The sequence below is a fragment of the Thunnus albacares genome, chromosome 7 (genome assembly GCF_914725855.1).
Source record: "Thunnus albacares chromosome 7, fThuAlb1.1, whole genome shotgun sequence".
NCBI classification, from domain to species: Eukaryota; Metazoa; Chordata; class Actinopteri; order Scombriformes; family Scombridae; genus Thunnus; species Thunnus albacares.
Window position 1 is genome coordinate 27,897,877 of NC_058112.1, and position 27,485 is coordinate 27,925,361.

General features: G+C 37.7%; 1 protein-coding gene across 1 annotated transcript; it reads right to left on the reverse strand.

The window, feature by feature from the left end:
• Positions 1-311: 311 nt before the first annotated feature.
• On the reverse strand, positions 312-27,123 carry LOC122985135 (ethanolamine kinase 1-like). The gene is made up of 8 exons (XM_044355529.1): positions 26,597-27,123; positions 22,067-22,329; positions 20,102-20,254; positions 14,500-14,648; positions 13,968-14,051; positions 11,861-12,021; positions 8,123-8,196; positions 312-1,661 (listed from the first exon to the last, which is right to left on the reverse strand). The coding sequence occupies exons 1-8, from the start codon at positions 26,735-26,737 to the stop codon at positions 1,592-1,594; spliced, it is 1,095 nt and encodes a 364-aa protein (XP_044211464.1). The 5' UTR covers positions 26,738-27,123; the 3' UTR covers positions 312-1,591.
• Positions 27,124-27,485: the final 362 nt, after the last annotated feature.

The following is a 27,485-nucleotide window of genomic DNA, read 5'->3' on the forward strand; positions in this document are numbered from 1 at the left end:
AGGTTAGAAACAGACAATAGAAGGGATTCAGGGACACACACACACGGAGTCTGGCCTCTTCTGTCATAAATCAAAACGTGTAGCCATTTTTATTCAAAAGATAAATGACTTAATCATTAGTAATTGCGTTTCAGTAACAAATGAATCATTGTATACATTCATTCAATACAACATGAGTCATATGATATTTACTATATATTGGCATCAGCTGAACAAAATGTTGGTGTGCATTAATTAACTAATGTAAATCATCCCAGAGCGCATCAGTAAAAATAAAAATCTGCAAAAATAAAAACTGACAGGATCCATCATTAATGTTATTATTATTATTTATTTATTTATATTTTGCCATGACAAGTCAAACATGTCTTCTTAGTTTAGTAAGTTATAATTTACATTACTGTGTTCTACATATACACAGTGTTCATTATTGCATGATACGTTGATTTAAATTACAACAGGTTACTGATTCGATGAACATTTGGGACATTGACAAGTTAATGGACTACATCACACTTCCAAGGATGCACATGATAATAACATCTTAAAAGGTTGTAGGGTGTGGTGTAAAAAGTCAGAAGTCAGAATGAACACTAAACTGCACAAACATTTTGATAAAGTATGTAACAGTAGTTACATTTGCTCCTAAGTGGAAACTTTTTCATAGAGGTGTGATGACGTGAAAAAAAACAACCACAGCTAATGAAATGAATAATGAGCTCGTATAATTTAGATGTGAAAGCGGTATTGTTGTGATGCTGGCAAGACACAAATTACCAATTAACACAGATCAAACTTTGCCATTATTAATTATATAAGTTGTTGCTTTCTTTTCCTTGTTATGACAATAAACAGGATCTGTTGCAGACTCTTTTTACAATGATTTCTCGGCAGTACACTGCAACAACAGAGTCTAATGGCTGACTCCCTTTGCAGTTCTGATTGACTTTTTTACAATGTGTAACATCACCAAATTAAAGAAAAATCCTGAAATAATATAAAGTGACTGAGTCATGATTGTACAGTGCTTAAATTAAAATTTAAATTGACATAAAATTTAAAATTTACAGTTTACTGTATGGCTGGTGAACATCTTGCAAGGTATATACAAAGCAACATAGTCCTACAAAGGGACAAAGAATTGAAATAATGCACTACTTGGTACAGTAAATGAGTTGAAATGGGGACTTGTTTTCCATCAGAACTGTGGTGCACACTGAATAAGCCTGCAAGTAACCCTCTTATGGGTTTTATGATCAAGCTCAGTTTTTGTGGCTTCATGCGACTCGGCTAAATGTGGGAACAATTAATGTGTTTCTGGCATGAACTTCATCTCAATTTGCCAAATACGCTTATCGGCATACTGACTGTGGTAAAACAAATATTTTAAAAATCACAGTGATAGCAAAACACATTAACTCACACTACAGCCTGAAATAACAAACAATGGGGAACACATTTATAAGCTCATTCTATGCCCTCATTTCCACAGTGGGTTTATGTAGTGTTGTAAGATGCGACAAAAAAAAAAGGACATGGCTCACATCGCTCTTGGGCTCACAGAGCAGGGTATGGCTAGTTTTCTCCATTTCTAGCTCATTGTTAGTGCAAAATATTCCTCTTTCTTCTCAAAGTAGTAGTTGAGTCGTGCCGTGGCGTATCTAGGAAGGGAGCAGAGGATAGAAAACATCAGACAACATAAGATTTTTCTGCAAAGCACCCGATAAATACTGTAGTATTTATCTAGAGTACTATCTACAACCCAAATTGCTGTTAAAGAGTGCACTGTTTGCTGCATCCTAGTGGCCTGAATGTTTAGGGGGCATGATCACAATGTACTGTAATGAGTTCAAATCTGTCCCAAGACATTTGTTGCATATAAAATAACTTTCCTAGTCCTTCCTTTGTCTTTTCTATTGGTTTTAGACAAACAAACAATTATGTGAATGTATTTTTAAAGTGTAATTTTCTGCCTCTGTGACTTCCTTTGAGCAGAGGGACATTTAAGGTTACTTTCATAGACATCTGTCCTCAGAAAATCTATATTTTATTAGAGCGGCCTGTACTTTTGTCATTATGTTTGTTGTGTTAAAAATAGCACACAAATGTGATGTCCGCAGATGTTTTGAAAATGGCTTCTTTGTCAGGTTGTTGTGTACAGGAGACACGGGCACCTGTGGAAGACACAAAAGTAAAATTGTTCGATCTGAGGCATGCGACTATGTGTATTCATCATATAAGAAGTACACAACAATGAATGAAAATATGATGTAACTCAATTACCACTTAGCTTGACCAGGTTTGGGCAAAATAAATGTAATTTGAGCAAAAGAGTTTCAGTCTGATAATTCAATAACCTTTCATCTTCTCTTGTGCGTGATTTGATTTTCAGACTTCTGCAGTGTAATTTCATTATATAATGTTATGAAAATGAACTGAGAACTTCCTCTGCATTGAACTAAAAACCTGTCCATGAATGTATAGGTGCATGGTAAAGATGGTGAACTGATGTTTACTAGTCTTTGTAAATTGCATAATGTCACACTATGATAACCTTGCATGCAAAATACATAGAAATAAATATATATATATATACATACATACATATATATATATATATATATATATATATATATATATATATATATATATATATATATATATATATATATATATATATATATATATATATATATATATATCTGGTCTGTATTTAATGTTTGTTGCAAATATTTAAATTACTAGAAGACATTTCTAGTCAAGTCTTGTCTTTCTTATCAAGAGCTTCAATAGTTTCCAAACTATTCCCTCTATATCTCACACTCATTGTGCATAATATAAAAGATGAAAGGCACAAATACCTTGAAATGATCTTAGAGATATAGACTCATCAGATGGAAGTTAATATATTGTACAATATTGTGTTTTTCTAGTGTTCCCTATAGGTCACGCTGCAGGTCTCCTTATAGCTAAAGGTGAGCACTATATTTTTGTTTGCAAAACTTGCATAACAATATAGCATCAAGTCTCTATTCACTGAGTCTGGAAGCTGTGCCAAAGCTTGAATGCATTTCAGAAATTAACTGCAAGTAAAGTGGTTTTGTATTTGTTCAAACCATATTATCAAACACTTCAGTAAATCTGATGTCTGAGTACACCGTTGCCCTTGTCCATTATACGATATTTGAAATTAAGTGAAATTTCAAAAGCACAGAAAATGGAGGCACAGAGAAGAGTTTGTCCTTTAATCAATGCTTTCACTGAACTCCTCAATGCCAAATCAGTTTTCTCTCTCTTATTGCCCGGTGGGACAAAAAGATAATTCAAACACATGCCTTTTAGTTACTTTAGTTACTTGCATCACTCTGTTCCCCCACCTGTATCTCCGGGTAAAACTGCTCTCTAATTACTGTGTCAGAGTTTGGCTTCGGTCGTCTGATCTTTTGCAATTCTTCTTCTTTTTAGTTGTTCCTTTGCTTCGCTAAAGGGGCACTTTTAGATACAGAAATACACACCTGTAGCTTATTGCTGCTGATAGTCAGGTGGTGCAGCTGCAAAATCATTAATAAAAATTTGGAGGGATAAATGGGTTTTGCGTTAGCTTGGCAGAGCCAGCGGACAATCTTCACATCTCTCATTGTGGTTTGGCGAGGCTCAACAGGCGTTTTCTCTGGGCGGACAGAATCCTTTTGAGTTGCATGCTACTGTTAATGATTGACAGTTCTCTCATTCACTCAGACAGCAACATGAAGCCTGATTGGATGAAAGCAAAACCTGGTGGTCACTGAATGAAATATTTGAGTCTGATTTTCAAACTGGAAAAATATAGTGGCTGTCCAGCTGCAAACATCAAATTTCTCTATGACAATCCTCCAATCCTGCATGTTTCATTCTAAACCTATGGTATAGTTTAAGTAGAAGTAGATTTGAACCCTGGAGTTTGTGAGATATGGTCTAGATTTGCAACAGATAAATGCATGTATTTATCTAGTGTGGTGCTGGCTTGCAGGTTAACATCAAGGTAAGGTTTTTATCCTTAAAGGATAAGTTCACAATTTTTCAAGTCTGTCTTAAAACAACAGTCAGGTGCCCAAACAAATATTGACACATATTTTTCTTGCTGTAATCATTCCTCCTATTCATACTGGATATTAAGAGATCCCCTCATAATCTACTTTCAATGTATGTGATGAGGGACAAAATCCACAGCCAATGTATTTGAACGTTTATTTGAAGCTAATAACGAGCTTCAGCTGTTCAAATTATTCAAATCAAGTAGATTTCTTTAAAAGTTAAAGCCTCTTTAGTCTCTTTTTGTTGCTATACTCCCACTGCAGCTGAAATTGAAAACACTGTCTGTAAAGATGCGAAGACAGAAATGATTACTAAAATAAACTGTAACTCTGGATATCCACATTGTTTGACTAACGCAGACAGATGAAGTCTCACATTAACTTAAGATAAACTACATTTTAAAACGAGGACTGTGGATTTTGTCTCTCATCACTTACATTATAAGCACATTCGGAAGGGATCTTCTGATTATAATTTGTCAGTATGAACAGGAGGAATGATTCATAGTGGGCATGTTTCTGTGTTCATATGGGCACCTGATTATTGTTTTAAGACAGACTTGAAAAACTGTGAAGGAGCTTAAGAAAGCAGAATGATCCCAAATGTTGATCCATAACATTTACAGTAAAAGATCACACTTTTAAATATATAGATATACTTTTAAGCAGTATTGTACTATCAATGACATGCCTTCACACACAGTAAGTATAATGACACAAACACTACTTCTCAAAGCTCAAATTATTTAAATGGACAATCAGTTTGTTAAAGTAATAAGTGAAAAGAGCTTCAGTGTCAAAAAACAAGAAACAATCAGTGGTTATTCCATTTTGTTCTGCTAATCTAATTATCCTTCACACCACACACACACACACACACACACACAAACACCCTTCATGAGTAGAATTATATTTGAGTATACCCATTTAAAGGAACAGTAACCTTTACAGACGATCCCATTCATCCCTATTTTTATTAAGGCCGACACCTAAAACTAGCGTGCTTAACATTTATCATCATCAGAGATGAAACTGAGACGTTTTTCTATTTAGCAGAAGTAGGGGAAAATGAACTCCCTCCAAAGCAGGTATTCCATTTCACAATGTGCTTTTGTGCACAATTCCCTCAATTTTGCAGTCAGGCTATTCCAAACAGTGGGCCTCCTCCTTGTTCATTTCCTCATAATAATGTCTTTGTCAAATAATGGCTCGCCTTGCCAACATGTCCACAAATCTAAACCGCTGACTTGCAGACACTTTCAACACATGAATAAAATCATATAAGGAAAGTAAATATGGACGGTAGAGGGAGGGCGGGTTTGCATTCCCCTTGTGGCTCCCTATTGTCACATCTACATCTGGCCTTGGTTAAAGCACAAGGCCTGGGCGACGCCTGTCACTCGTTGGGAAGTCGGTGGAGATTTGGCTCAGGAGGATAACAGTGGGAGGAAACATACACACACACACACACGCACACCCACACACACACCCACACACACACACATACACATACACACTTTCTCTCTGGGTTTCACTGTAACTTCCTATCTCTTTCCTTAACAGAACTTGTTTATCATAAAGCAGCAGCGCGCTGTGTGTTTTTCTCTCATGTTTATGCAACTGAACCGGTTTTGTTAAGCTTAGGAAAAAGTTGGGTCATGATAAGTAAATTATGGTTAAAGCTGTGTTACTCATTATTTCTTAAATTAAAAGACTGTGTTTAATGTGAAAAGGTCTTGCGCCATGATTAAGCCACAGAGAATTATAAACCAGCTTTTTTAGTGTCTTTAAGATGATTTTTTGGGTTTTACAGTTCATTAACTATGTTTCAGTCTCACCGCTCTCAACCCAGTTTTCCAGCAGTAGCAAGCAGTTGTTGTTTTTTTTTGTTTTTTTTAGCAGTTAGGCTTTGACAATCCCACCACGTGCTACCTGCCCAACAACAAATTGAAGCCAGAAAACTGGCTAGATGAAGAAAGTTGAGTAGCTACTGTATCTGCCAGAGAGCCAGATATTTGTGTCCGGAGTTGTTGGGAAACCAAACAGAGAGTGAGTATTGGACTATGAGTAAGTAGGCAATTGTTTGCTAACACATTAGCTGCCACAATACCACCGTAGTGTTGTAATATCAGATGGCTTAACACACACCAGACATCAGATTACTATTAGGGATAGTTAGTGAACTACTGTTAGCACACTTGCTGGGACATGCTAGAACTAGTCAGTCACAATAGCTCCTCAAGCCATTTTCTAATTCCTCTGCACTGCTCCATTCACTCACCCTTGACATTTTGTTCTCAGCATTGAACATCATTTCACCTAACAATCAATTCCATTGAAGAGGGAAAAAGGTGTCCAACGCCAACAAGCTTGCTAACTGCCATTTATCAGTTTTCAATGCTGTTGTGAGGCCTTTATGCAACTTCCTCTGTGAGACCTTTCACAGCAAAATCAAAATATCACATTATTGCTTTACTATTGAATCTAAATGTTGGTTGCTTTAAGCTATTTAATGTCAAGGACAGCCTCATAAGGTTATCTGCTGTTACTGCTGCATGTGTTCAGTGTATTTAACTTAACAGATGAAAGCAAAGACAAGCTTGACCATCACCATCGACGATGTCTCCTTCTTTATAGCATGGACAATCAAGAATACTGAAAATAGTGGTGGCAGGGAGATTAAGGGTATCTATGTGTGTGTGTGTGTCAAAGTGTGCATGTTGGGGCGAACGGGGTTAGCAAGGTAGCGATGCCTTCAAACATTAGACCTGGTTCCTCATCGTTACTGTTGCTCTCTGAGCTCATTTCAGTTCAACCCTCCAGTTAAAGAAAGGTAACCCGACCCTCATCATGCACTTTAGGACAACCTCAGCCGGCGGCTTAGAAGAGCAGACGTCTAGCAGGCGCATGTGGCCCAGCCAGGGATGAGAGACATATATGTAAGGGAGGACCGACGGCACTGGAACAATAGTGCCTCTGTGCCTCAGCACCCCTCTGGATCACATTTCCTCCGAGGTCCAGATCGAAATGAGGCGGGGGCCCTGTCGCTGATCTAGCAAGCGGGCACAGAAAGCCACACAGAGGGGAGGGTGCCGTATGTCAATAGTGATTAGGATCACGATCACAACTGTGGCGGGTGTGGGGCACACAGAGAAGGGAGAAAGGAGGAAAAAGTGGGGGTGGAGGGAAACATTTTGCCCTCCTGAACTTTATTGTCTGGTTGCTGGTAGTGAGGAATGTCTCCTGGACTTGTTTAAAGATAACTAGTCCTTACGTGGATCATAATACACTTAAAATGGAAAGAAATTACTTTTGAGCTTTTGGAGAGTCTTTGTGAAAGCTTTCATCTTTTCATGATGTGTGGTTTAAAAGTGAAGAAAGGCAAAGAATTTCATGTGTAAATATTTTGTCTGAGTTTAGAAGTGACAAGAGGAGTAGAAGAAGTGTCCCACCCATTTTATGCCAGATTCTGGATACACAAAGTCTTGAAGTACCGGTGGAAAAAAATGAAATATTTCCACACATTGGGTTCAACTTCACGGTCCTTTATTGCAGTTTCTTTGCCAACAAATTCTTTGTCAGGCAATCCTAATGAAGCTCCTGTTTGTCTAAACATTGCAATAAAATACTGAGTGCCTGAATTCAATGTGCTGAATATACTTTTCCATTTGTGTATATTGAAGTGATGTATGATGATGTTAAGTAATAAGGTGGTCCCATGAAAGTACACTGAAGTCATAATTTTCTTTGTGGTTTTCATGTGTTTTTACATTAAACAGCCCTTAAGATGTTGTTAATGTTAAGGCGGTGCTTAATGTCAGGAGCACGTCGATTTGAACCTCGAAAATTTTCAACCTGGCCAATTTTGTGTGGCATTCGACGGACAAAAAGTCACAACCACAGCGCTATGAGAAACTGAAACACTGTTTATACAAAGTGACACCCAGACACACACTTCCAACTGCGGACACAAGGTAATCACATGGAAAAGCCATTTTTCTTTCTTTTTTTCCTGGGACCTTTAAGTTGCCCTCATCAGAAACACAAACCTTTGGAAGTCAAAGTCAATCGAGGAGTATCGTGACTGCAAGATGGCCCAGAGACCCCAGAAGAAGTTTGAAGCCTGGCGGAGGAGGAGAAAAAAAAAAAAAAATAAGGAACATAACAGAAGTTTTCATGTTTCAGCCAATTTACTGCTGAATAGTTTTCAAAGCATGTTGTAGAATCTCAGATTTGACTATTTATTAGTTTCCAACCCTCCAGGCAGCCATTCATTTCCATCAATTTCATTACAAAAGGAAAACTCTTGACCTTGAACGGACTTCAAACTTGCATGGGGTAATCCATAACAGTGGACGTCACGGCTGCTTTTATCGTATCGTCAGAGTTGCAGACTAACGCGCTTACATAAGTAATAAATTTGAAAAACAAATTGAATTCTGCAGAACAATGGCGTAAAAGAAAACAACAGTGGACTTCATATCTGATGGATTGGATTACCTAACTCTAGTTACTCAAGTTCATTTCAACACGATGCAGTAAAATACTGAAAACAGACGGAAAAACTGTTAGCAGTAATATAAACTCTTAGATTTGCAGAATGTAGTATGCATTGAATTGTGTATCTATCTATATTTGGTTCTTCGACAGCAGTGTAACGTTATGGGCCTTCACGGTCAGTTCAATACTTTATGTTTTCTGTAGTTCAATTCAATTAAAACATCTTTATTTATCCCTGAGGCACAATTCCTGGGGCAAGCATAGTAAAAAGAACATACAAACAGGACATATAAGACAATACATGATAGACAAACAGTGATGACATGGCAGAGACGGTACAGTACGAAACAGTGACAAACAAACAAACAAAACAAACAAACAAAAAGAGCAGTCACCACGAAGCAGAGTCAACTGGTCAAATGTCAAGCAATAATAAAGTCAAGGATTGGCAGCAAGAATGTGTGACTACCGTGCAATACTATCTCATAATCTCAGACAGGCTTTTGATGATCCAACTAAAGCTTCAAAAGCACACTTCTCTTCTGGCCCCCCTGCAAGGAGGTCACAGCTGGGTCAGATGTCAGCATCTTGCTCAAGAACTCTCCAGCAGGGCAGATGCTTGTTGACAGCGTCTGAATCGGAGCCATCCAATTGAATGACAGAGTCATTAACTGCCTGCAGCCAGTACATGACACTCCTATGGGACCGGGATATGTTTTTTAAAAGCATAAGTATAAAAATCTGGATCATATTTGTGGTGTTTGTAAACTTGCTGATTTTTTTTTTCAATGAAATATCACAGGTGCTGTATGTTTTCACCAACTTTTTTTTTTTAATGTTTTGCTACATTTCCCCGTGGCATAGAGCAGAACTGTAAAAACACACTTCAGTGACCTCCAGTTGTCGTGTTATAACTGCTCCCATAACTGCTGCTGCTGTTGCTGCTGCTGCTGCTGCTGCTGCTGCTGCATGCCAGTTGCACGCTGCTCAGTCAGAATGACAAACCTCTGTATTGAATGGTTCCCTCCTTAATGGCTTTGCTCACTTAGGCTTGCAGACTTCCATGCCTCCATAAATTTCTGTTGTTCTCCACCCTTATTGTAAATCTTCATGGTAGGACCACTAATAGCAAGTCCTAATAAGATCCAGACAGGCCTCTGTTCTGTGGCCCAGTGATATAATCACATTTTTATTTGATAATCAAATAAAGGGTGGAATGAAATACTTGAAGAGCAATGTGCGGTTTTCTCTTGGCTTTTTCCCCCTCCCTGGTGGATTTTCATCTCTAATCTCTGTCTTTAGTTGGAGAGAGATTGAGCACATTTCCATTATGATTAATAATGGCTCTCCATTAAGAGAGCATTAGTTTAACACTAAGCAGAGACCCTCAGTGACAGGGAGCCATTGAGAAAAACGGAGATGAGAGACGTGTGGGGAGAGTGACATCACAGAGCCGCAGGCTTTAGCCTCGACATCACGGGGGATCCCTACGGAGGAGGGGACGAGTCGTAAAGACCCCACTGCGTCTTGGCACACTTTGCCAAGGATTAAGATTCAAAAGAGGCAGCTTCACGCCACAGAGCTCTGGCAACCGGCCAGACTTTGTCGATGCCACACAGCGGAGCCGCACAGCTTCCTTCAAGCGCAGACTGGTTTCCTCGCTTCCTGAGTTTTGACTATTCATCTGTATTCTTAAGTATAGTGTGAATTCAATGTAATTTGATTATTCCAAGCAATTACCAAGTGATACAAAAGGATCAAATTCAATTTCATTCCAATTCATAGAAATGAAAAAAAAAAACAACTAAAATACACAAATATATTAATAGTGAAAAGGCACAGACTGAATTGATAATTATCATTTTGAAAATTTTCCAAAGCCAGTTGCACATAATCAACTATAACATCTGGTTTTAACAGATGTGATGTATGACAATTTACTTACTTTTACTTACTTATCGTCTTCATCCGACTGGAACATACATTATATAATATCTTTAAATGGTCAGAAATTGTGCAGATCTTTCATTGTGCCAGTTCTGGTAGAACAGATAATAAATCATTTGGTCTATAAAATTCCAGCCTATCAAAATTAAAGCAAATTGTTTGTTTTCTCCATCAAACGATTAACTTTCTGTCGATCGACTGATCAATTAATCAACTAACTGTTTCAGCATAGAAGATCAACAAATAGAACAATCTTATTTTTTTTTACTTTCTTGTCCCAGAGCTCCCACACATGACGAACGACAAGTAATGAAAATTGTCAGTATTAATTGGTGAATTAGGGGTTTTAATAGAAGATACAACTTAATTAAGTAAGTGAGATAAACACATCATATAGTGGGCAAAATGTTTCTACTTGTGAATATTTTTAAACAGAAATGTGCTGGCTAACTTCCTCTGAATTAAGGGAAAGTAGACCCATTTCTGTGTGATTTTCTCAATTAACAGGCCCAGTATCCTTCAGTCCGACACACAGCTCGTCAAAATGAGTCGAGTTGGAAACTTGGCTTGTTAAGCGTCAGTGATCAATTTCTCCCACTTCCCTCGTGTCAAGAATCCTCCTCAGTTTGTCATAGAAAATCTGATTTCAATCAACATGATGTTATCACTTCTCTCACTCCATTCCAGGCTGTATTTCTTTTTCCCCCTCCGCTTCTCCCCCTCCGTTTTTTTGGCCCAGACACAAGTTATTTTAAAAAGTAATATGCTTCCTCATCATTTCTGGGCTATTTCAAGAGACATTCACACCAACCCCCAAAATTGGTAGGACAATTCTGCATATTGTGTTGAGCTATGAAAGCACTTTTAGACAGATAGCCCAGCACCACTTGAGCCACCAAAGAATGAAAATTGTGGTCATAAGAAAAATAATTTTGGCTGCTGTCTCTCATTTTTCCCTGCGGCAGTTTCTAATCAACTCAGATGGAGTCCATCAAACTTTGAACAGTGGTGGGTCAGCTGTGGATCGGGTTTGGTTTTCTTTGGGGAGAGGGTTCTTTTTTTTTTTTTTTCAGGGTGCTGGAAAAGTAAATTGTTAAAATGTGATGGTGAGGTGTTGCCTCCCTGCCATTTTAGAGGTCTGCACACATATGGATATTGTTGCAATGCCCACACTAATCTCATAATATTGAGATATTTGAGTCCTTCCAAGAGCAGAACTTAAAAAAAAGGAAATAACTGATGAGAGATTTGTCACTTTGTAGAGTCTTTCCAAAGTGTTGAGGCAGTACATAATGACATATTTCAACATTTCAACAAAGTCGGTGGGAGCAGACACTTACCAGTGAGAATTTGCAGACTTGTATGTAGAGTTGTGAAACTTCTGCCTCTGTAACAGTGACCTCACGTCCAGTGCTGTGCTTGTAACTCTCCAGATAGGCTGTCAGCCAGTCTCTCTGCAGCTCACGGCTGGGGTAGAGGCTGTAGTCAACATCATTCACACCTTGAACACACAACACACACACATGTGAGTCTACTGTCAACTAAATTGACTAGCTGACTAACTGTTAGTATTGAAGAATTGCCTCGGAGCCACATCTGTTGTGAGTGGAGACACAAGTCTTTAGTCAAATCTCCTGCACTCAAAAATGTGTTTTGCTTATTGTTACTTCACTTGGATGTTTGACACTAGAATTACGTTTTCACATTCATCTGCTTAAGAAGGAAAAGTTTCTCTGTGCTCACCCTGAAGGATAAGTTCACAATTTTCCAAGTCTGTCTTAAAACAATTATCAGGTCTCCATATGAGCACTGACAGAGGTTTTGCTCACTGTAATCATTCTTCCTGTTCGTTCTGGCTACTATAAGATTCATTCCCGTTGTGCTTTCAATGTAAGTGATGGCAGACGAAATCCACAGTCCTCGTTTTGACTTTGATTGGTCAATGTTTATCTTCCAAGTTTATGTCTTTTTAGTACAAAATTCCCTCATTGTGTTTCCCTGTTGAGCTGCGGTGAAAGGATAGCAACAAAAGGAGGGAAAATTGTACTAAAAAGGCTGTAACCATATATCCACTTTATTTGAACAATTTTGACAGCTGAAGCCTTATATTAGCCTCAGATTAATTTTGGAACACATTTTCACACAGAACGAGGACTCTGCATTTTGTCCCCCATCACTTATATTGAAAGCACAATAGGAAGGGGCCTTTTAATGGTCAGTATGAAAAGGAGGAATGATTACGGCGAGCGAAAACCTCTTTCGGCGTTCACACAGGCACCTGTCAATTGCTTAAAGACAGACTGGAAAAACTGTGAATCTATCCTTTAAATGTGAGTTTAACATGTGTATGTGCTACTAGTTTGGAAGCCAATCGTTGTCCAGCATGCAACTTGCACAAGTGTGATGTGGAAACTTGAAACATCCAGTGCACATATATTGAGAATGGACTTTTCAGTGAAGTAGGAAACATCTTCTGTCCAGCAGTTAAACTTAATAGTTCAATTTTTCAATGAGGGAGAATGAGTGGATGTCATTTGAATAATTCTTAATTAGTTAAATTTACTTTTTTTGTGGAAAAAACATATCAGACACAAATTATTATTTCACACAGAATTCTTTTTAAATGTTTGACTGGAAGGAAGATTTAATTGTTTCCCCCTGTATGATGTTGCAAACACATATATTCAAACACTCACAATACAAGATGCAAGAAGCATGCAAAAGGATGACAGTGTGAAGTGCACACATGTCAAAATTCTAATTAGCTTTGAAGCTCACAGCTTAATTTGAATTTTTTTAAAAAAAAATCCAAAGCGTACAGTCTTTTGCTTCAGAGCAAAATGAGAAAATGGAACAAGAGATAAAAATCTTGTCACTCAGAAAAAAGTTAACACATAAACATTTTTTGTTCATGACATTTAGGCTCATTCCAGCCATAATTTGGCATCATGATCAATTTTCTGGGGTTGGACCAGATTTGCACAACATAGCTAATTTTTACAGATTACTTCTGTTACAATCGTTTGGTGTTGCCACGTTTTGACTTGAAAGCTGACATGATATGGTTCTTCAAAACAATCTGAAAGTGTTAAATTGATGATTGTTCCACAAATGCTCAAATTAACCCTGTCAGGCCTTGCTGTGACACAGCTGGTACATCAAAGGCACTTTTATTACCGAGCAGAATACTGTATACAGCAATTTGTCTTGGCAGCATCAGTAGAAGTACATAGTTTCATGGTACATAATGGCAGAAAGATAAAACAATATCATAGTCAAAGAGACAGCACAAAACTGGACAATGATTCTGCATATCACATGCTGTATTGTATATACGGTGCACCATTTACTACATTCAATATTCTACATTAGACAACCTTAAATGTTCTGGCCGTGAAAAAGATTTGAAAGCAAATTGAACTTCTTTTCATCACAACACGGACCTACCAGCAAATTCGTTGAAGTGATTGCCAATATCGAAGGCCTGGTAGTTGTAATCGGCGTACTCATAGTCAATGAATTTCACCATTCCTGACGGAGGAGAGGGAAAGCAGCAACGGTTACCAAGACAACATGACGGACACATCATATAGGCGTATAACTGACAATGCTCCCTCCTTTATTGGAAGTGCAGAACCTTGTGGGAGTCAAAGGAACAATGAGTTTCTTTAGACTGAGTCACTGGACATCCTTGTGAAATATGTGAAATTTTTTATCAAATACAGATGAGCTAAGATGTTTAATAAAGCGAGGAAGCATTTTCAGTAGAACAAAGATTGTAACTTGCATTTCATACTATTGAAAAGAAACAAATGTATTTATTGTAACATTAGCTTCAGTCATTTTATTGCTTCTGATTGATGGAAATCTGCTAAATGCCCACGTAAAAAAAGAATTCATAAACCAACTTATTTCATTTATTACATCCACTATGTTTCCCAGAATAAGTGATGTGAAGCCTGTGCAGGATATTCCTCACCCTCTTTGTGGTTGTAGATGATGTTTTTTGTGAGAAGGTCATTGTGACAGAGGACAGTTGGCGAGTCAATCTTCGAGAGGTGTCTTTTCAGTGACTCTATTTCAACTGACAAAGTCTCAAAGCTCGGCAACTCTTGTAGAGACACAGAACTGCAAGAGGCAAAAACCACTTAAATCACTTTTTTTTTTTATTTGGTGATGAAGAAGACAAGATTTACACTCTAACATTTGGAGGAATGTCTCATGAAAGATGAGTGTCTTTGATTTATACTGTAGCTGCACAAATGAATTGGACACATTGGTGGCCCAAGTTCAGCACCCTATAGTCATCAATAAATCGCTCACACCACATTAACGATGAAGCCGACACAGACACCATAATGATACTGTGGTTTCATTTAAGTAAAGAGTCGATCTACGGGGGAGAAATGGATAAACTGCTTTCATCTCATTACCAATTTTATAATCATAAAATATCTAAGACAGTGTATCATGTCCTTCAGTTCTAATATGATGCAGTTTAATTGTTATTGGTACAACTTTGCAACAAAAGGCACACTTTACAATAAGGAAGTAATTAATTAAATGCATCTAATATAAAAAGAGTTTTAGGTTTCCACATTTAACTGAATTATTCCTTTGGTTGGTGCACACCCTCTGCCAACTTTAGCTTTTTTTTGTATATGAAGCTTTTATGCTTTAAAAAAGTATTGTTTTGTATGATCTACAGTCTTCCTCCCACAGTATAGGACATCCTTCCTGATTAATGACAAGCAAGCTAATGACAAACAAATAAACACACAATTTGTAAGTATGCATCAATGTTAAGTGTTTTTTTGCTACAAATGTTCTTTGAAAGGCTCCACCTATGCCAGAATTTCCTCTTACACATGATGACTCACCTGCCTTTAAGAACTGGTAACACAAAAAGAATTTTATTTGTCTGCATTTCAGCAGTGTTAGTGCCCTGCTGTCTACTATAAATGCTGTGTCACAGGCTCGTCCACCATGTGGAAAAAACAGTAAAAGAGAAAAAACACAGACTTATTACGATTAATTCAGAGGATGATGTGCATAAGTTAGAATTTCTGGCTATGAAAAATAGCTTTGTCTTTTTAGCTTTTTAGCCTTTTTGAACCTTTCACAAAAAAGATAAACATTTTAGATAAACTATGCTTGTGGGACAGCTAAGAGAAAAAAAATAAATCTAAATTCGATCTAAGTAAACGAAAGGAGAATATGACTTTTATTGCACACAGACGTTGTCAGAAAGAGTACAGATATGGAAGATTTATGGGCAACTTTGTTATGAACTCCACACTTTTCTTCTCTTGGAACAACATGTTTGTAAACTGAAGCCTTTCTGAGAGCCTCGTCGAGAGGTTACATGCCTTGTTTTCACTCTGTTGATTACTCGATCTATCAAAGAAGGCACTAATGTCCTTGGACATCAGTGCAAAATGCACCTGGAAGAAATGCTGCGCAAGCATCTGTCTCCTAATTAATTTTCGTGTTCTCTTTTCAGTCTTCAGGCCACGACAAGAGGGTAATTTAAACAGTGTAATTTAAACTCTACCTATTTATTCGAAGGGGAACAAACAGATGCTCCGGTATTATACACACTTGTAGACATAATTTAGTGAGGCCTGTTTGGAACGCACAATAAAAGCAGAAGAGCAGAGCCTTGTTTATAGTCGTGACACAGAGGCTCTGCTGCCTTATACAAGTACTCCTACACATCCTCAACAACATGCCAAGTCATTTTTGTATATTATCTTCCTCTAGTCCATTCACTTAGTCCTCCTTCCTGCTGTGGAAAGGCAGATTGAGGAAGGATAAATTGATAGTTTACATGAAGGTGTCAACTTGTTTTTATTCAATCAGTGTACCTGAGAAATAAAAAATTATTTTTTTCCTGCTTGACTTTTAATATTTGTTAAATTAACTACGAAAAGTTATTCCACTCATGCTGTAAACTGAAAATTGTGAAAATATTGTACATTTTAATTTCAAACTAGGCCTATATAGTTGAATGTACTTGAATATTTGAAATCTTTGTCATTTAAAATCGACCCTGACATGCTAAATTTATCTGTCTCCTCTCCTAATATGAATTAAAACACATAGTTGAATGGTGAATCACCCTGATTCCTTTTCAACCCATCTGTTTCTTTAACTTAACAAACTGACTTTATCATAGAAACCAACGATTACTCTGAGTCAAAAGCTAAATGAAAGACTTCCATTGACTTTAAATGGAAACCTGTCGTCTTGCCATCAGATCTTTTCCTCTCTTTTCTATCCTTTTCATGAAAAACAGTACGTCAAGTACTGTCGCCTCCTGCTCCCTGTCAAGTCTCTGTAAGGTAATTAGTGGAATTTCCTCCTCTGGCGCTTCATTATCAATGTGCCTTATTTACATATGATTTCAAACACCAGCCGAGCACTGCTGATCTTTTCTTTTTTTTTTCTTTTTCCTTTTTGCAGTTTTATGCGATTCGTTGGAGTGCATATGGGAGACGTAGCAGGGGGCCTTTGGGAGAAGAGGAGGTTGCACTCTTGCTTTCCATTGCTTTTCTTTCCCATCTCTAACTTCTACTGTGGACTGTCTCTCTCTCTCTCTCTCTCTCTCTCTCTGCGAACCTTGCAGCTGCTGCAGCCCCTTTTTCGCTCCCTCTTTCCCCCTTTCTCTCTCTCTCTCTCTCTTCTTCCTCTCTCTATCTGTCTCTCTCTCTGTGCACAGCGGGTGGCTTGAGAGCTGAAGACCTCCTCTGCAGGTGCAGCCTCTTCCTGCTCTCTCTGCCTTTCTTTTACCATTTCCTCTGAAGATCACATTCATACCACCACTCATACATTCTCAAGTACAAAAGTTTCTCTGATGCCTGTTTTTTTTTTTTTTTTTTTTCATTCTTGGTCTGCTCTGTCTCTGCTTCTCAGTGTGTGTGTGTGTGTGTTTATGTGTGTGTGTGTGTTTGTGTGTGTGTATACATGCACATGCAACATCCAGAGACCAGCGAATATGCAAACAGACATGCACTAGACATAAGGTGCATCACTTTATAGTGCTTTTCCAGCACTCTTTATTATCATTATATCCTTATTATTATTATTTTTCCACCCATATTATTTATAGTTGTTCTTTCTGTATTTGAGCAGCAGTGGACTGTGTTAAACAGCTCACACAAATGTCTCACAGTATAGCACCATCTATTGGGCCTCTAAATGTGGTGCAGTTTGCTCCTGTAGATGCATATGACAATAGGTATCCCAAATAAATATTCCGGATTCATTCATTTACTTGTATCACGTCAGATCGGTGTCGCATTGTGTGCAAAATAGCACACTGTACAAATTAAGAGTTTATAATATTTATACATTGTTCTGAAAGTTCAGTGTTAATCTGAAGCTGAAAAAGAATCCCTGATTAATAAAATAAATCTCTTCATCTCTTTCTAATCTATCTGAGACACTGAACATTTACTTCCCTGTGCTCCACTTTGTGTTTGATTTCCAACAAATCAAATGTTGGACATGAAATGAAAATTAAATTGAATGAAGGAAGGAAGTTTAAAATGTCAAAACCAAAGATGAAACTAAACTGACATGGCTGTGGTTTTACTCAATTATGGTTATACTTGCTAAAAACACAAAATTATCTTTAATTGATATTGTCTATCATATAACCAACAAAAAGAAAAAAAAAAAAAGCTTTGCTTAGTTCCACAGAAAACACACACACAAAAGATCCTGTCTATAATAAAAATAGATAAAGTAGAAAATACTGACTGAGGATGACAATAGCTGCCTGTGTGTTGCCCTCCTGAGGATAAAGACATTTAGCTGCACTGGCTTTATCTTAGATCTCTGAGAGACTTTTGTCTCTCTGAATCCAGGAAGCTGAAACTACTTCTTATCATAAAAGACCCGCTCCTCCACAGTCCCTCTCTTTTATGGATGACTCACTCCAGTACTAATTGCCTCACTCACTTGCTAAAACTCAAAAAGAAGAAACTCTAGTTTGTTCAAAAAAAAAGAAACTCAGGACCTTCCAGCTTTCAGTTTGCTTGGACTTCCGACCCCTTCGCTGCAAACATAAACAAGGTTGAACGTTTGACCGATAAGGGAGAGCTCTGCAGGAAGCTCGTGGCAGAGTGTCTGTTTCTTTGTAGTGTCTGGAAGGCCCCTCTCACCTCTCATTCTGTGACCCCTGTCATAGATAATACAACGTCATTGCCACGGAGGCCACTCCTCCGCCTCGTCCCTCTGACCAATGACGGCTCACAGTGACAACCTCCATCCACACGGCGAGAGAGAGGTGAATGTGGCAACGCAAATCAAGCACGGAGACGGTTATTTTAAAGGCAATGTGTGTGAGAGGAGGAGCGCTGTGAGCAGGTTTGAGAAATGTACATTTGGCATGTGAGAAAATGATAAGGCATCAGTGGAAGTGCTGGTGCCTAAAAGATAAAGGAGTAAAAAATGCTGCTGTTTTCTATCAAAGGGCTGACTGCAAAAATCTACCTTGCAACACCGGCTCAGTGGGAATTTGTTTATAACAGATTTAATTTTCAGTACAGTAGATGATTGACAGCACTCCTCTCTTACTCTAACATTAACCTTTCTACACATGTCAGGTTGTTGATATTTGCTTGTCAAACTGATTGTAAAACTGAAAAAAACATGGGAAAAAAATTCCAGACAAGTGCTGATTGGCCCAAGTTCCCATAAAATGCCCCTTTGGTTGACTGATGTGCCTTTCTGGTTAACTCAAGTGCCAACAGCCAGTTAGCGTAGCTTAGCGTAGCTTAGCATAGCTTAGCGGGAGTCTTGTTTTCACTACAGCCTATGGTTGTCACAGTGAGGTTGGCAGGCAACCAGCAGAGTAATGTATTGCTCCCAGCCAAGAAATAGTCAGACACATAACCCCCCTGTAAAACTGCAACTTGTCATTTTTACACTTCTGTTCTTGTACGGATTAAATAAACAATGTATAACATATTTATTCATGAGTTTTAGAGAGTTATGGCAGGCAGATTTTGCTACCTTTTAACAGGGCCAAGCTAGCTGTTTCCCCCTGTTTCCAGGCTTTATGCTAAGCTAAGCTAACCAGCTGCTGGCTATAGCCTTACATTTAACAGAAATACAAGAGAATAGAATAGATGTTCTCATCTAACTTTTAGCAAGACAGTGAATTATCATACTTCTGAAAATGTTGAACTATTCCTTTAACCTACAAAATCAGACACTGAATAAATCTGAGGTGATAAATAAGCAGTACAGTTGCAGGATTATGCTCAAGTCAGATCATAAACTAAACACTTGTCTATCATGCACTGTTTTGTTGATTGGTTGTTAGCGTTTTAAATCTCATTAAAAAATAACTGAGCTCACAACATGTATTCTGGCTTAATGAGTCTACTACTGAGGTGCTCTTGAGCAAGACAAATAGTCCCAACTTGCTTGTAGCCAACTGTTAAAGGCTAAAGGGTTGTAATGTGAATGTATTAATGAATGTGGTGGTATTCAGACAGCAAATGTGCTTGTGACGTTACTGTATGAAATCTAAATAAAACATCACATTGAGATGATTTTTTCATTTATACCTTTTTGTGCACCGCTGCTCGACCGGGCTGCTGTTGATATTGTTCTGCACCAGTTTGAGAAAGTGAGACATTTTTGTCCAGAGCAGAGGTTCAACAGGCTGACCACATTTTGGCTGGATCGAGTGGATTCTCCCCATCTCTGCTGCGATCAATCTGCAGAGAGAAAACATTTTCTCAGATGAGCCTGGCTGACGCTGTTATTACACAAACAACCATTATCAGAGAAGAAACATGACTCCCTTTCCATTTAGCGCTGTTATCTTGTTCTTCTTTTCAAAAAATGAGCCTTGTTGCATTTGTGACCTTTTGACCACCTGAGTGCTCACTCTTGAGGCATCTTAGTGATGACATAAAGTTTTCTGGGTATTCCCCACAGAGGGTATCAGGGAGAGCAAGGTGATTGATGTCCTTTGTTGCCTTTGCTGTTCGGCCTTAGCTGGCTGTGTAGTGTCCTACTGTCCTGTGGTGAGAATAATGGTGATGGCCTGTTATCATGAGAATGATGGATAGAACAGGGGGCATGACTACCTAACATTTCTCAAAATGAAACATGACTCATCTGAAATTATTGACAAGAAAGTCTACATCAGCCCAGTTGAAATGCTTAAATAACAAACATCTTTATATGACCTCAAACATAACTGTTTTCTGAGAAAACAAAGAAAAAAAAAATTCAAGGTTCATGTTGAACTGATACAGTTTGTCTACTGAGTAGCCAGAAAAAATAGTCACAGGAAGTATTTGGCTACTTTTGTAAGATATTGATGGCATTGTATGACGTTTATGCTCAATGCAATCTATATGAGGCCTGTGGTAATTTAACTGCTATATTAGGGTTTAACTAAACTAATATTTCAAATAAATACACCTAATAATATAATAAATTCCACAATGTTATATCACATACTTACATTCACTATCCATGCTGTATCTCTCACTAAACATATTGTTTTTATATACTGTAATGATGTAATAATAACAGCATTTGCTGCTCTTAATATTACATCATCATGTGGTGTCATCAGTTTCATTTTGTTTAGTTCAACAATTAAAATTTAAAATTGAGGATTATCCCTCAACTAATTTGTTAATTTGAACAACAATAAAACGTGTTTCCATTTTTGTGCTTGATACACTGTAAACACTACAAAGATGGTCTAAATGCACTTTGTTATAGTAACTGGTAAACATAATAATTAACAATAGATGCAATATGATTTACATTTGTCTGACTGTAATTGCTGTTGCTGTTAATGTTTGTTTATATCTACAGTAAAGCCAATATTTACCTGTTCATGTGAGAATCATATGGCAGACAAAGGACATGTGTTAGATGTCATGAATTTATCTTAACATTTGAAATTTTGGCATTTTTTTGAATTTTGCAGTTTACCACAGTAATTAATGGGAAGTAAAATTCATTGTTATTATTATTATTATTATTATTATTATTATTATTATTATTATTATTATTATTATTATTATTATTATTATTATTATTATTATCATTACTATTCACACAACAGTTACTTAAAGAAATAGTATAAATGAATTTTTAGGGTTTGTGATAACTGATTTCTTTTTTTTATTTCAGCAAAAAAGTGGTTTCCTAAATATATAAAAATGAATATAAAATATGATCCCAGAGTGACTCAGACAGTTCTTGAAAAGTTTCAGATGTTACCATAACTTGTGTCAGATTTAACTCTTTAACGATGCACTCTGGAAATTTGCTTAAACTTTGGAATGACTTGTTCATGACTAGATAATTAGACTGGAGTTCAGCTTTTCTTGGCTGGTTGTTGCACTGGTTAGTTTCCAGCTGTGAACGTGTAACTGTGGGAATGTGAACCAGGACATTCCCTAAAAAGCATACACATGCTCATCACAGCTTCCCTGAGCAAAAATCAACTTTACAAAATAAATTTAAACAAATCAAACTGCAACAGTTGTTCTAGCAGAGACCTGTATATGGAGGGTTGTCGGAGGAGCTCATCATCCAGCACTGTTCCTCTGACAAACTCATAACAGATGCCATTCTGGAAGCTGCAGTATATCTCCGGACCACAGCTGTGGGCGTGGAAGACCTGGAACATCTCCACCTCCCGGTCCCGGTTCACATAAAGCTCCGTCATTCTTCCATACAGTCGCACCAGAACACAGCCAGGCTCCTGAAGAGAGCCTACATAACAGCCAAGCAGCTGGTTGGTGATGCCTTCTGTGAATGTCTGGAAGTGAATACAGAAAAATACTTACAGCCTGGATTTTGCAGGTAAAACCACTGTTCCTTATTAATACTGCACTGCAAAGCCAAAACAAGGGAATTACAGATTTGGCAAAAAACTGAATCTGACTTTTTGATATATAAAAATGATTATGCCATAGAATTGTGTAATTTTCTGAGGTAAAAACCAAACAGCACTGAATGCTCGCCAGCTAGTTACCGCTAGCTGTTTTTGATGCTCCAACATCTTAGTAATTGAGTTTGTCATGCCTCGTAAATAAAGCAGTAGTTAAATCAAATCATTATGAAGAAAAAATGTAAAATTAGTCCTGCTGAACGCTAAGTAGCCTAGCTTAGATTGCCCAAATGCATCTGATTTTCTATGACTTTTTTCTGTTTTGTTGGGGAGGTTAATACATAGCTGTTACACCTTGAAACATCAAAACCTTTTTTCTTTTATTATACCATAAACTTTCAACATACTGTAGTATTAGTCTTCATCGAGTCTATAATATGTACACCAATGCTGACTTTCTAAGAACATTGTAATTACAGATATCAATGATAACACTGTGACGACAAAAACCTCTTGTAAATAAGGGGAATTTTTTTTATGATAGTGTTTATGAGTTTTCTGATACATGGACAGTGGAATTACAGATTGTTTTAGCCATTTTAGTTTGTATAACAGGTTAAATTTAACACTCCTTGACTTACTGTTTATCCATAACAATCTTGGACATTTCACACTAAACATGGCTGCACTCTGGGCTTTAGAAGGTAAATAAAGGCAATGGCAATATGCCATATGTTTGGTTTCAGCACTCTGGATTACAACTTTTGCTACCATATCAATTTACAGGCCACTAATTTACCGCTGTTATGGCTCATTTACTGAAAATTTTTCACCAACCACCCATTAAAGACACAGCATTGTGCAAAAAGTGAAAACTACAAACACAGAGAGATCATTAACCAGCAATTACTGATTTGTATACTTGAAAAGAAACAGAAGAACTTTGCATAAGCATCCGCTTTTAATCCTTTATAGCGTCAGAAATCCCCTTTGACTGGATAATCTGACATCAAAGTGAACAGACATAAAGGATTAACACTTCATGAACAGGACTGCAGATGTTATATAAATAAAACTGGACTGAAAGCACAGAAAAGAATAACAGCGATAAGACTCTCTTGCTCCGCATACAATAAAATTGTGATCTCAAACTGTTGCAATAAACAAAACATTGATGAAAGCACAATAAAAGCAGCCAGACAGAGAAACAGACAATATGCATACAGTACATGAAGCAGTAGATGAATGACAGATATGCTGCTGAACATCTGTAGAGCTACAACCTGAACTTGTTGACGTTAAAGATCACACTTCCAGCACAGGCTGAACTGCGTGTACTGCATGTGTACACAACAATACCACAGCGACCACTGTTTGCCTGCAAAGGCCTCATCGGACATTTGTTGTCATTCAGTGGTTTCTCAAAGTCTCTCATTCACTGCCACAGTCTCCAAGGCATTTTCTGAGCGTCAGATGGGATCTGCACAGAACACAGTTTTTTCATCTAGATGGAAAGTGAACAAACATGCCCACCTTGACATCTGATGAAGTATTTATACAGCGGACGGGACTGTTCCTCTGCCTTGGACATTGTCATCAAAAGCCTTTTGTCTCCGATATGTATTATATTAGCCTTACATGACAGCTGGTCAAGTTTTCTTGTGTTTTAGTCGATATAGTTTATTCATTGTCATTTAAAAACATAAAAAGTCACCATGAACAGCACTTCCTAAACAAGTGATTCATGCTAATACATGCTTTTGATTTTATTTACTTCTATCATCCTTAAACCCAAACGTGTGTGTATCATAGTACTCAAACTGCCTCTGCGTATGAACTTCTATTCATTTTGTTTCGTTTGTCATGAAACAGAATTAAAAGACACACAGGAAATCATATAAACAAAATAGATACAGTAGAGATGAATATAAGTGAAAGCAGCTTTAAAGGAAAACTCTCTTTACATACAAGTTAAATAGGATGTGACAACCTTCCTGCGCAGGTGTGACAGGAGGAATCTGTCCTTCGCCTGTACACTCTGTATATTCCAAAAAGATGAACCCAATACATCATTAAAGGGGCTGTTGGGATCTGAGGGCTGAGAGGAAACATCTACTCCTTTGTGTACATTACTGGACCTGGTGTAGATTGAGAGGTCACCCACCCAACGTGCTGTCACCTAACAAACATAAACCCTATTTCTCTGAAAGATTGGACCTTGTGTTTGCACATGGGACCAAAACGGGATTATCTTGTTCAGACTTGATGTTCAGCCAACACTACGCATCTGTTCCCAGGGTTAAAAAAATAAATAAGTCTACTTTTGTTGTCTGGTTACCTTGGCTTTTTCTGCTGTTTTTTGTCTGTATAATTCTGTCTCTGTTCTCAGAGTTCTTTTAAGTTGAAATTTAGCAGACCTGTGCCGAGAATTTATTAAAATCTTCAGTCCTCTTTCCCTAAAGTGGGTACAACCTTGCTTGGCTGAGCCTACATGAAAATTGGTTCTTGTATTACTTTAGTTTTAAGTTTGTCTTGAATGCACAGACTGCATAGATCCTAACCTACAGTGATTTAACATGTTCAGTATGTTGACCTACACTTTTTTTCTGGTATGCCATGCTACAATTTATTCTCCACAAGCTCCTACATCTACCACATGTTACTGTTTGAACAAAGCTAATATGCATCAAACCTGCTACTTGTTGCCTCTTTTCAATTTAAACATTTTCTCCTGGCCTTGCTGTGATGCAAAAGGGCAAGTGAATTTGTGCACAGCCAATCATAAAGGAGTAATTTGTGCTAATAGGTGCAAAGAGAGTTAGAAAGATGTCAATCAAACGGGATCTGTGCACGTTCCCACACAGTCCTGAAAAGAGGTTTACTCAATCTGTCACCATAAACACTTGTGGTGAGTCAACACCCGCAGGTCACTACCTCAAGAGTCTGTTCACAAATCAGTAGAAAGCAAATAAATTATAGGTGACAATTTTCTATATTTTTCTTATTGCCAACAAATCTCATGTGCAGAGTGAAACCATAGATGAATGGATATACTTTCAGGTATTGTGTGTGTGTACAAAGTCTAATATATCTTATACCCATGTTGGCTCTGCATGAGATTTGTTGACAATAAGAAAAATATAGAACGAGAGGTCATTGAACTGCGCAGCTGTAACACAATGAGTGAAACAGTGTCTGTTTTATATCACTTATGAACACAACTACCACATCATAATACTACATTTAAACAACTTGGATGCCTTATGGAAGTGAATGTAGGGCAAAATCTTTTATCTTCCGTCCTTACAGCTGCCATTTTTGTCTGAAGATACAAAACTGTCAGGTCACACTCAAAAGCTTATAAGCACATTAATATTGAGTAACCATGATTGTCAAAGTGACATTCATGAAGCAGCGATGTTATTGTCATGTCCACTGATTTTCATGCAACTCAATAATGCGACATTCGATATAGCTAGCATTACACAGTCTGTAGAGATGCAGCAAATGAAAGTGACACTTTCATGAACTTATTATAACCTCATATGTAGTAGTATGAGTAAAGATATTGGATGATCCAAATGAAGTATTACTAATGGATCCCAACCATTCCACGTGTCTCCGTATGTCTAAAATTTGCCAGAAAACTGTTGTATTTGGACACAACCATCAATTTTCTTTACAAGCTCCCAACAAAATTTTTTATGTCTAGAATCATCACACATGCCCACTCGTTGTTCATTATGTAACGGAGGGGTTAGGGTACATGAACGGAGGGGTTAAGGTACGTTCACGTTACATCTCTAGTGTACGAACATTCATTCCGTTTCTCATTCACCTCTATTAAAGCCTGTCAAGTTTCCTATTTCAGTGCGATGTCCTGCCGGCTTGTGTGGTTTCATATGTCACCTTTGTTCAGATTTGATCGAATGTGCTCTGTTGGCCAATAGAAACACTGCTGCACTGTATTTGGAAATGAAGAAGTTATTATTGTAGGGTGTTTCATCACCATTTTTAGTACATCACACTACCAAACTACAAACTGTAGCATCATTTTTATATACGCTGTTCACAGTTCGTGATCACTATGATCAATATTTATTTATTACCTGCATCAGAAACGTGACATCACGTCCTTTTTTTTTTTCAGGGTAAGTGCACATACTGATAACCCTGCATTGAGACATTCACTTGCCTTCATCTGAATGTCCTGCGCCTTCCAGTGAGGACGGAGTCTGCTGAGGAGGTCCAGGATGCCTCTTTGAGGTTCATTTTCATCTATATGGATATCGATGTGGAGAAGCTTATTCCTAGCACACACAGAATTACTGTCCATCTTTAACAAAGCAGATCTAATGTCTCGGAGATGTCACAATCAAAAACTTCAAAGCTCCGGAACGAGTTGAGAAACTCTCAAACTAAAGTCTTACTCTGCTCTAAGACAAGTTGAGTTGTGTCCAGACTCATCAAATCATTAAAAACATCATCCAAACATGGACCTCTTTGATCAAAAATTTAGACAGTCCAATGTGGGTTCAATCTTGGAACAATGCAAAAATGAGCAAAACAAACTGACATGAGGTGGACAGAATAGTCTTGATGACGGTGATATAATCCACAACAGAGCTCTCAACTGAGGTTTCAGATCTAATGTTTCAGCACTGTCACACTGAATCAAGAGTCAGCGGTTGTGCTTGCATGTCACTGAAGTCGTCCACTTGTGTGTCCAGTGACTCAACAACCAGTTTTCTTATCAGGGGCCAATGTTCCTGTGGGCATCTTCATCCCCACTGCTGTGAAGTTTACACATTAACCACCGGTGGTTAGAGCTGTGCAGCAGGCACGTGTAGTGTTAACAAGCCTTTAATGAGGAAAAGTTATTGGGTGAAACATTGATTTTGAAGCTCTGCAATGAAGTATGATGATTGCAATTTTGTTTCAATAGACCATACACTCTTACTTTTATTTACTTACTCATTTATGCATTATGCTGCATCAGAAAAGTTCTGGATTGCAGCTAAAAGAAAAACGCCTGTAAATAGAGTTTAGATGATGTGAAATAAAGACTGAAATTTACAGACTTA